The sequence below is a fragment of the Leuresthes tenuis genome, unplaced genomic scaffold (genome assembly GCF_036924035.1).
Source record: "Leuresthes tenuis unplaced genomic scaffold, fLeuTen1.0.hap1 SCAF_12, whole genome shotgun sequence".
In the NCBI taxonomy this organism is placed as follows: domain Eukaryota; kingdom Metazoa; phylum Chordata; class Actinopteri; order Atheriniformes; family Atherinopsidae; genus Leuresthes; species Leuresthes tenuis.
Window position 1 is genome coordinate 6,184,199 of NW_027325366.1, and position 11,062 is coordinate 6,195,260.

The 11,062-nt window shown below is 39.2% G+C and overlaps 2 protein-coding genes and 1 non-coding gene across 4 annotated transcripts; all 3 read left to right on the plus strand.

Moving 5' to 3' along the window:
* Window positions 1–790: 790 nt before the first annotated feature.
* trnas-cga (transfer RNA serine (anticodon CGA)) lies at window positions 791–872 on the plus strand. Its single transcript has one exon. It is a non-coding gene; the product is annotated as a tRNA-Ser (tRNA).
* A 530-nt stretch (window positions 873–1,402) lies between these two features.
* nabp1a (nucleic acid binding protein 1a) lies at window positions 1,403–5,170 on the plus strand. Of its 2 annotated transcripts, none has more exons than XM_072397884.1 (6): window positions 1,403–2,427; window positions 2,643–2,781; window positions 2,913–2,984; window positions 3,229–3,301; window positions 3,496–3,547; window positions 3,778–5,170. In XM_072397884.1, the coding sequence occupies exons 1-6, from the start codon at window positions 2,334–2,336 to the stop codon at window positions 3,975–3,977; spliced, it is 630 nt and encodes a 209-aa protein (XP_072253985.1). In that variant the 5' UTR covers window positions 1,403–2,333; the 3' UTR covers window positions 3,978–5,170. The 2 variants fall into 2 exon arrangements, with proteins under 2 accessions (XP_072253985.1, XP_072253984.1); XM_072397883.1 differs by having other exon boundaries at window positions 1,404–2,427; window positions 3,496–3,565.
* Window positions 5,171–6,988: 1,818 nt separating this feature from the next.
* Window positions 6,989–8,725, plus strand: LOC140319831 (C-X-C chemokine receptor type 1-like). The gene has a single exon (XM_072397618.1). It carries the CDS (start codon window positions 7,025–7,027, stop codon window positions 8,099–8,101), a length of 1,077 nt encoding a protein of 358 aa, XP_072253719.1. The 5' UTR covers window positions 6,989–7,024; the 3' UTR covers window positions 8,102–8,725.
* The last annotated feature ends 2,337 nt before the right edge of the window (window positions 8,726–11,062 follow it).

The window sequence follows — 11,062 nt, forward strand, 5'->3', positions numbered from 1 at the left end:
TTCCAAATTATTTTTGACAGCATCATTTGTATCAGAAAGACAGAAGGCTATGCACAAGCAATGCTCCTATAAAGTGGTTTTATAAAGGGAATCCCCAACACGTAGATAAATGCACTTAAAACTTAAGTAACTCCAAGGTTGCCTCTGAATTGACTCTGTTGTCCTTTCAGCACCTATTACGGTTTTGACGTCACAAAAATTAATCATACTTTCATTCTTGCCAAATACAGTCTAGAACTATCAAGGTATAATCCCTTTTTGTTTGAAACAAGGAAAGTTCATATAGCACATTTTACAAATTATTGTGAGCACTTTACATCGTGCACAAACAACAAAAAACGGCATACACGTTAAAATAAGATTTTTTTTATTTAATATGTTAAAGAAAAGAAGTACAGCTGATAGAATAGTACACCCAATATTGATAAAAAAAACTACGTACGACCTTAAAACTAAAAATTACTAAAAAATATAATAAAAAAGGCATTAATTTGACGCATTAAGCGGATCAAGCAATTTAATGGTACATAATTTAAAGTGAGGGGGGAGGGGAGGGGAGGATTCTTGGTTGAGGCGAGCTGGTTTGGTGGTGTCTGTCTCCCTCCTATGTTCAACGCAACGACGAGCAAGAAAAGCTAAACTCTGGGTTTTCTTCCACTTACATTATCCTTCGCCAGTGTGGGTATACGCTAAGAAGACCCTTGCACTGCATCACTACATCTTTTAAAACATGAAACGATGAAAATTATTGGAAATACGCCTTTAGATGTACTCACATTACTATATTTTTGTCACGGTGGCCGAGAGGTTAAGGCGTTGGATTCGAAATCCAATGGGGTTTCCCCGCACAGGTTCGAATCCTGTTCGTGACGTATACTCTTTTAGTTTTCAGATTTCTAAACTAGAAAGAAAGTGACAAACCGTTTACCGGCTTACAATGCGTATCAGTCAAGCATTTCACAACTTACGATACCGTTCTTTAGAAGTACTTTGAAATTCTACTACTGTGAGTACATTTAGTGTCACTGGTATACATTTAATGAAAGTAATAAAGACGACTCAATCTAATGAATTATATGACTGACTTCGTTTTGAAATAAATAACACCATCAATAGATCGATTGTTGATACTTAAGTCTCGCAAATGCCCTCTCTTCTCGCGTTTTTTATGTATGAATACATTATGGTACAAACCAACGTTTTTCTTCCTGAACCGTTGACTGCATGAAAGCCGTTAGGACATTTTTGCTCATCTTTAAGAATGTAAAGTATTAACAAAAAATTAAAATAGAAGCCGGGTGACATTTTTTTCATTAAAGTTGCACTACCGCACACCAGAGGAAAAGTGTACCCCTTCCCTTTAGTTGAATAATGGAACTGGCCGAGTTAGATAAAAATGACCGGCAGCACACTCTGACGTAGTTTTTGGGGCATTGTAGAAGCAGGATAAGTCGTGTAGTGAGCTGTTTGCTCAGATTTTAACATTTATTTTGGGGCTTTAGTATTGATTAGGTATTAATAACCAGGACATTTAAAATGAGGCTTGTTGAACAATTACAACGCTATAGGGGACATTGTTAGATATAGACACATTAGTCGTATAACTAAGCATTTGGCCAGACTGCGCGTCAACATAGCTAGCAGTTCCTCATACTTACAAGAGCCACACAAAGGAAATGCGGTCGATTGGGTTGAATATATCAACGTCAAGAAGAGTTGTGTAAATGATCGAGGGGTACTGTTATCTCCAAATTCCTGGCACAGACAACATCAGGCTGTTGCGTAATACACAGTTTTTGGAGTGGTGTTTATTATGTGAAAACCCCTTGAGATTTGATTGGCGATTGTGGATTTGTAAGCCTGCTGATACTCTTTGACGGATGTTGGTATCTAAGCGTCATTTTTACGGTTTTTCCGTCAACTAGTGTTACGTAAAGAATGAAGCTGACATTATGGCAATAATCGTGACAGACAAAGTACTCAAAGATTCGTATCCTGGAATTAAAATAAGGTAGCTAACTGCGAGCTAAAATTTAGTAAAATAATTCTAGGCAAAGCTATCTCGCAAGCCGATTGTGTCACCCACCCTTGAGCTACTGCTCCCACTGTTCTAAACATATGATTCTAAATGCAAGTTGGCCATCGTGACAACGTAATGAACTATAAACAGTGTGTCGAAGAACGTTAAGTTAGCATTTGCCCAACAGGCTAATTAGTTAGCAGAGCTAAAGCTAACGTTATAGCTACCCATTATAGAGTAACGACAGCCAGCGCAACAGGATAAAACTGACAGGACAGGAAGATATCCTGATTATTTTTACACCAGTCTAATTATGGCTGCCCCTCCAAACGAAGCCTTGTTTTTGATTAAAGATGTGAAGCCTGGATCGAAGAACTTGAATATCGTATTCATCGTTTTGGAGATAGGTGAGTAGTATAGTGAGGCTAAAGCAGTAACTTCCCCACACTAACTCGTGCTCTTTTTCTTAAAGGGGCCGAGAGTAATTTTACGTAGAATTCAGTTAACAGTGGCTCGGGTGTGTATTGGTGAAAATTTAGGACATTTTCAACGTCACGTTGGCAATTTCACGCTGAGTCAAGTTGGTTTGCTATTTTATTTTACCTTTGTTTTGTTTTATTAGGCCGGGTGACGAAAACGAAAGATGGCCATGAGGTTCGCTCGTGCAAAGTGGCAGACAAGAGCGGGAGCATAGCCATTTCAGTCTGGGATGAGCTCGGCAGTCTGATACAGCCAGGAGACATCATCAAGTTGACTAGAGGGTAGGACTGTTCCTGTGCTTGGAAACAAATCGAAACATGACCAGTACTTGTTCAGTCGTTCTTTACACTTGCTGTGCTTTTTGCACAAGTATTTATGTAAATTTAATAGTTTTTTTTTTTTTTTTTTACAGCTATGCTTCTATATGGAAAGGCTGCCTGACTCTGTACACTGGCAGAGGAGGTGATCTTCAGAAGATTGGAGAGTAAGTAGGCGGTCACAGACCTATTTATATTTGCACCACCTTAAGAAATCCTGTTTGGCATGTCTCTTGGCTCAAGCAACCTAAAACACAGGTCATTGTAAAGCGACCATGATACAATGGTTTGAAAACATGGTTTTAGGACACCGATGCAAGATGTTCCATCATGAGATGTACTTTTTATTTAATTAAATATGCTGATGCAGATGTCTAAATAAAATTCAAAATCTGAGTTTTGTTTCCTAAGGTTTTGCATGGTGTATTCAGAAGTGCCCAACTTCAGTGAACCAAATCCAGAGCTACAAACCCAAGCAAAGTCTGTGAGTAGTCAAGCACCCAGCAAAGTCATCTCCTCCACAGTTGGTGGAGATCTTGGTTGTCCCAGTTTGTATGGTCTTTTTATGTTTGAATTTGAAAATCTAACTTTATTAGAGGCCTTTTGGCCCGTTTAAACTACATCAAACGTTGTGGCTGTTTTTTGTGGTATGTATCTGACATGCTGTCCCCCAAACAGGGTAAGCCTGACCAGAACCCGAGAGGAAACTCTCCACCTAATCAGAATTCAGGTACAACTGCCCCTCCAGGTCAGTGGTTTTTCCTCTGTGTGAAAGTGCAAAGTCAGTGCAAAGTTAATATCGGATGTCTGTGTGTTTGGCTGGCAGACCTGCTGAGGATTTATTTATTTTTAAAAGGCTGTTATTTACTCTCTAACTTACAGATTGGGCAGGAATAAAAATGTCAGTTTTTGATTAAGTTTTTTTTTTTTTTTTTTTTACTTGCTTTTGTCAATCCACAGGTAATGGTACCATGCCACCTTTTTCCAACAACCCACCACCGGGTACACCCCGTGACCCGGCATTTGGGAGCGTTGGGCGACCTAATGGCCGGTCTCCTGGCAACGGTGCGCCCCCAGTTAATGCTGCTGGACCCCCGACAGTCACAAAGTCCTCAGTTACCATTAGCAATGGCAGGGACCCACGACGTGCCAAAAGATGAAGCAGGGGTCGGGGGCGATCATGTGACAAAAATTTATGGGAGTCCCCGTTTCCCCCTGTTCCTGTTCAACTGTCCGGCCCCTTCTCCACCACAGCCTGTATTGGCTTTCACAACAATTCATTAATGTTTTATTATCATTCTTTTTATTTTTTATTCTTCGGGACTACTCATGCAGGCTAACGTAGTTAAATTTGTCCTTTTCTTGCATAGTGCAAGCCGTGCTCCCAGCAGCACACTGTGGTCATGATCTACCACTCACTATTAAAACTCCTACAGTTGAGACTTGGTGGTTGAGTTGTGGTCAGCCTCTCAGTCTACACTTGTCCTCTAAATCTCTGAAAATGAGTCGCTCCGTGCCAGTGTTATCTCGCCCTCACACCAGCCCCTCTCCACTTACTCTTTCAATCTTCACACCCTACTTGAACACTTGATGCACTTTTCTCTCTTAATTTATGTTAAAGCTTGGCTGTCATTTAAATTTGGAAATCAGGTTTTTTTTTTTGTTTTTTTTTTTGTGTGTGTGGAACAAGCCTTAAGTAGGTGAAAATGTGGTCTTGGATTGAATGACCAAGAGAAATTATTCAAAGGGCCTTCCCTCTCCTAACCAAATTGTGTTCGAAGTGACTCTGTGAAAGGAAGAAGGTGTTAGTTTTTCATTTTTAATGATTGGTATGTAGACTAATTTAAGTTTTTTTTTTCTTTTTTTTTTTTTTTTTTTTTTTTCTCTCTCTCTGATTAAGACATGTTTTTCTTGTTTGCCATCAGCTGTACCTTTTTATCAAGGTGGGACCACTTAAATACTTGCAACGGTTCACCAAATAAATTTTAGAATAATCTTGCTGCCATATTTGGTTTTCTCTAATTTGTTTGAGAACATAAGTAACTATTAATGTCAGTATTTATGTCATGTTGGTTACACTGCCCTGTATAGTAATATGACAAGAACAGTCTTGATAATTTACATGTAAAACCTTCCGTTAACTTTGCTTTCTTGGCTGGAATTGCTCAAACATCTTTTCAAAACTAGTTCTAAAAGTACCCCGTTCAAACCCTGTTGTGGGTTTGTATCCAGACCAAAGTATGTAAAAACCCACCGCACTGTGAACTGTGCCACCTTTAGAGCTCCATGCTGTCACAAACAATGGTAAAATACAGTGTTGCTTGACATCATATTAAAGTTGTTTCCAGCCCCATCTAGTGCCTGGAAGAGTAAATGACTGTTTGCTGTAGTTCCCCTATTAAACATGTTGTATAATCACAAGCAAGTGGAAGAACTAATATTTATTTGTTTAACTTCCCTTGTCACGTAGGTTGAAAAGGTGATTATTGTAAAGCACTGAAAGTATTAACATGAAGTAATACATGTTGAGGCAATGCATTGCGTACAACAAAACCCCAATTTCTTCACATCCTTTGTTGCACTAAGCACCTAAACAGAGCCTTTGGACGTCAAAGTTGCTCCCTTTTCACTTTTGATACACTCTCATTTTTCTATCTAATTTGTTGTGTTAAAGGGATACAAGCAGCTGGAGAGAACTGAATTCAGATGTGTGCCACAGTAACTATGTAACCATTGAAATATAGCTGTGAAAACATGCCACTGAAATCTTTAGAAAAATTTAGATGGAACACAAATTGGGAGCTATGAAACCCAACATACTCCCTTCAAGATTTAGGGATCATAATAAAAAATAACTGAAGATAAAAATTACACATTCATGTATTTTTGTATAGAAATTAGTCAGGGTCCTCATTTGATACAACCCTTCACTTTGCTGAGCTTCTGTTCATAAATGAGATTGATTCTCATAATAAGGCTCAGGTTATTGAGAAAACAATTACACAACCCTCCCAGATTGTCTCTGCTGTTACAACACACCCTGCATCCGGTAGCATAAAAGTCCAATAACTACATATTTAACAGATCATTGAAGATTAAATTACCCTTTTTTGTTTGCTTAGTGTTCCTGCCGGATATTTTAGGTTCACTGGTTTGCAACCACATCTCATAAACCCAATCTTTGACCCATCCATTTGGGGGGGGGTCATTAATTGTATAAACAGCCACAACGTCTTTGACAAGATTCACTGAGGTTGTAAGGTGAGCTACGGCAACAAGACAGCAGTTCTTTAATCCACTCCTTAAGAAGCTAGATGTGGCCAAACAGCAGTTTTACTGCCACATGTCTTATTGCCTCTTTTGTTGACCATGTAGGTTTAAATTAAAGTCTAAAATGAAATCAAAGGCTTTTTTAAATTACAGCTGCTTTATTGTAATATTTAATGCACTTTCTACTGAACTGTTTTAATAGTTATTATTGTGCATCATGTGTCATCTTTTTCTTTTTTTCAGTCCCATATTGCTCTCAGCCTTGATCAAAAACATGTTTCTATACTTTAACCGCAGCTGAGAAATAAAGCACAGAACTTGTGACACATGAGAAGTGTGGCAGGAAATGTGATACACTCATGTGTCAACAAAGACACATGTCATGAGTTGGGAACTTCCTCCCAGCAGCAGCTCCAAACAGAAGATATTGTCCTATCATATGCTAAAAACGTTGGTTTGTATACAAAAATACATTTCACTCACAAATGGTTTCTCTTTCAATTTTTGCGAATAGTGTGACAACAAATCTCATGACACCAAAGATTCAGCTAATGGCCTGGGTTGGTTTAGGGGGAAGCACTGCGGTTTGTGATGACTTGAGCAGATCAAAGTCTGAAAGTTGTGAGGCAAACAGGAAAGTTAGTCTGATAGGAGGAGTGTAGAGAAATACAAGGTCTGTTCCTTGTCTCTTTGTGACAGATGAGATTCTTCTTGCAAAGAAACCACAATGACTGGTGAGTACTTTTATCCTTCAAAGTAACTTAAATTCACAGACATTTGGATGATCTGTGAGCTCTAAAATGAAGGGACTGAGCTTCATTTTTATTTTAAATAATATTTTCATTGTTATCATTATTATTATTATTTAAGTTTATTTATTTATTCCTTTATTTTCTTGGTCTAACATTTTTTATGATTTTTGTCCTCAGATCCAAACATGTCTTCATTCAATTTTGACTTTAGCGAGGTTTATGAAGAACTCAACATTACTTATAATCTTTTTAATGACTCAGAGTTCCTCCCAGACCCGGCAACACAGCCCTGTAACACCTTTATCATACCAAATGCTGTGATGATTGTGGTCTGCATATTCTATATCTTCATCTTCCTGATGGCCATTCCTGGAAATCTAGTGGTGGGGCTGGTGATTGGCCTGAACAAGCAGTCGTTGCCTCCGTCTGACCTCTACCTCCTTCACCTGGTAATTGCAGACCTCCTGCTGGCAATTACCCTCCCATTCTGGGCCACCTCTGTTACACAAGGCTGGGTGTTTGGAGATGCCATGTGCAAAATTGTCACTGTCATACAAGAGCTGAGCTTCTACTCGAGCATTCTGTTCCTGACTTGCATCAGTATGGACCGTTACATGGTGATAGTGCGGGCGCTGGAGGCCCGCAAAGCTAACCGACAGCTGTTCAGCTGGGGAGTTTGTGTCGCTGTATGGGCTGTTGGAGCGCTTCTGTCTGTGCCAGGGTTCTTCAGCTCCTCTTTAACGTCTCAAAATTCTAGTCATCCAGTGTGTGCTGAAAAATACGACCCCAGAAGTGCTGATGAGTGGCGACTGGCCACCAGAATTCTCCGCCACACTTTGGGTTTCATCATCCCCTTGGCCATCATGCTGCCCTGTTACGGGATAACCATCCGGCGCCTCCTTCACATCCGTGGGGGCTTTCAGCGGCAACGAGCGATGAGAGTAGTGGTGTTTGTGGTTGTTGCCTTCTTGCTTTGTTGGACGCCATACCACATCGCAGTGATGGTAGACACATTTTTCAGGGCAAAGATAGTACCCTACGAGTGCCCAGACAGGATGGCAGTAGATCAGGCCATGTTTGCTACCCAGAGCTTGGGGCTGCTGCACAGCTGTGTAAACCCAGTGCTGTATGCGTTTGTGGGTGAGAAATTCAGGAGGAGGCTGTTTCAGATCATGTCAAAGATGGGAATCCTGGAGAGAGCTTCAGTTACAAGAAGCAGCAGGTCTTCTCTGTCATCGGAAATAACATCCACATTCATGTGAACTGACACTTTAACCTTTTTAGATTTACGATCACATCAGTGCTGTTATTGCTTGATCTAAAGTGTTGGACAACAGAGCAAGTTTTATAGTCTTTAGCAGCCTAAATGTTTTTGGTTTTGTTGCCTTGAAACCCTTCAACTTTTGTAAATATTCTTCCATGTTTTGCTTTAGTTTTCATCTTATTTATCTTGACTTTGGTTTCAGTCACTGCATATTAGCAAAAGGTTGCTTTAGGTTAAGGCGCTACAACTTTCAGTTTTCAGATAATTTTTTGTCTTTTATCAGTCATGTTCGGTTCTATGGAAAATGAAAAAAACAGTGTTAGTCTGGAAAATATTTCAAAACCAAAATACAGTGTCACAACATCTAGACTGAACACCAATAAATCCAAAAGAAAGCTGTGGGAGACACAGACTTAGCACAATATTCATCAGTATTACGTGGTGAAATATGTGGTCCATGTGCAATCTGAGTGTAGAATTTCAAATGATTAAAATGTACAAAGTGGGTTTGTTGCAGTATGAAAAACTAAAACTGAAAATGTGTTGTCTACTGATTTTTTTAAATTAGTGTATTAAGATTTTTGCATAACTGTAAGCCTCATTTTGAGCTGAAGGCGCCTTGTCTGTGTAGTAAAATTGTTATTAAAGTTTAATAGTAACATCCAGCCTCTTCTCATTTTGTGTTGAAAATGCACCGCTGATTCACGCTTACAGCCTCTCAGCGTATTTGGAGGAATAAAAAACAGAAGTTGTGATGACTGCAGAAGGAACATTACAGCACAAATCATGGGTCACAAAGGCAACATCTTCTTCCCCTTGATTCCAACATTTTCTCTGAGAAGTGCAGCTGATACGCAATGTTGCTCATGAATACAGCAAAAGAAAAATGTTTAGTCTATTACTACATAATATAAGCCTATCAACAGTAGTTTAATCCACCCTGCCAAGCCAATCACAGCCATCAGTTTGGCTAAGGTAATATCCAACATAGCATAATGATTGAATAGTTAATTATTTCATATTTGACAGGAAAAAACGTTTCCATTCACATTCTTTTTAAAAAGTCCAACCAGGAATGGAAATCTATTTTTACTAAATGTACAGAATTTTAGTGTAGAGTGTAAAAAAGGCAAAACATCCTCATGAGCATAGTAACTAGCACTCTTATCTGATTGAGTGGCATATCGTTCAAACGGTGATGCTCCAAAAGAGCTACTTACTCTGGTTAGCACACATGCGAATAAATTACAGTGTAACAGATTTGTGCATTTAGAAATCTGACCAAAAATGGGAAAAAGGCTCCTTCTTTCACACTGCGATGTTGTTTTTCAGGTTTGCAGTTTTGATTCGTTTGTAGTGCATGCATAAATCAAATTTAGGACTAACTTTCTTTCTTTGCATTTTTTGTTGTTGTTTTAGTGATTTTGTTTCTTCTTGTAATTGGTTGTTTTTTTTCTGGACACATTTTTACATTTCTGACAAACACAGGCAAGAAAAGCTTAACGTTTCCAAACAGACACTTCGGTAAAAAAAAAAAAGGCAACTCCCTTACCAACTGAGAAATAAATCACCAGACCTTTGTCCAGGTGACCTGTGTTCATGACCACGTTTTTTTTTGTTTTTTCATTTACTTTTAATTCAAGCCACAAAATACATCGAGAAACCAAATTGACTTGTTGGTGTTTAAGAGATCTCTCTTTTTCAGTTATGAGGATGTCCTCTACAGTTTTCTTTTTCCTCCTTGAAATTTGTTTCTTGTTAGAACAAGCTCTTCTTCTGCTGAATTACAGCTACAAGCAACATAGCCTATACTGCCACCCCCTGGTCGGTGTCCAGTCTATTAGTTTTAAAGCACTTAATGGAAAAGTATTTGATTTGCATTTCTTTCTTTTTTTGTGGATAAATAGAAACCTGACTATAGCTTACACTGCAACTACTGTGTAGTCTAAGTAAACTTTAGTCTTTTATCTCTCAAAAGAAAACAAGTCCAATGCACTTTTGCTCCTGAGCTTCAAACTTATTTCTCAGTTGGAGGGAAATGTGACTGTTGGCAGATTATATTGTCTACGAAAACCTAAACTTATTTGTTTTCAGTCAAATGAGCTGAGAAAGCGTCTGTGTTCAGCAGATACATTGCAGTTATGAACAGTGACTGCTTGCTCGTTACAGTTATGTTTCTGTAATACAGAAAATGTATCAAATCTGTCCTATACACTTATTCTTTACTGTGTGATATCACAGCACCTTTCCCAGTAAAACATGAAGGATGCTGATCTTTTCTTTTTTCTTTTAAGTATTTTAACCTCTTAACACAACTGAGAGGCCAACATAAACCTCTACATGTGACTTGCAAATCAAATATCTGTCTTGTACCAGCCACCCTTTTCTGAGTGCCAAGTGTTGCACCATGTTCTACTGACCCGAGGGTTGGCTAAAAATGACAAGGGGGCGGTTGCCTTGCAGTGAGTGGACAGACAAACCATGCAGCTGCCATTGTAAGGCTTGCTGGGTTGTGACTGTCATTTCTCCCACCAGACTGACCGGCAGAGGTAGGGGGAAATCATGAGTGGGGTAGTTTAACTCATGGGACAAGGAAAGGGTGGGGGTCACTGTGCAGTTTACTGGATAGGACTTGATGCTTGTAATCAACTGGAAGCCAAGCAAGAACAAATTTCAAGGAGACTGGGAATAAAAAGGAAACTCACTGAAGACGTGTACATGTTGTCTGATGAAGAAGTTACACACTCCTGGGAAAAGGTTACTAAAGAATGAACAGTTAGAGAACGTCTGGGAGAGGAGTTGGAGAAGCAGGGCTGTCACTTCCAAGAGACAAGTCAAGAGAGCTGCCGTTAATGCAACATGATCTGGTGGGTCTTGCCCTAAAAATACCGCTGTGCTGAAGAGTGGAAGCTATCTCTGACTGCCTGATTACCTGGTGATCATAAATTTATTTTTCATC

Coding starts and splice junctions, on each gene's coding strand:
- nabp1a (XM_072397883.1), top strand. CDS start 2,334: ATGGCTGCCCCTCCAAACGAAGCCTTGTTTTTGATTAAAGATGTGAAG. Junction 2,428..2,642: donor ATTCATCGTTTTGGAGATAG/GTGAGTAGTATA, acceptor TTGTTTTATTAG/GCCGGGTGACGAAAACGAAA. Junction 3,566..3,777: donor AGGTACAACTGCCCCTCCAG/GTCAGTGGTTTT, acceptor GTCAATCCACAG/GTAATGGTACCATGCCACCT.
- LOC140319831 (XM_072397618.1), top strand. CDS start 7,025: ATGTCTTCATTCAATTTTGACTTTAGCGAGGTTTATGAAGAACTCAAC.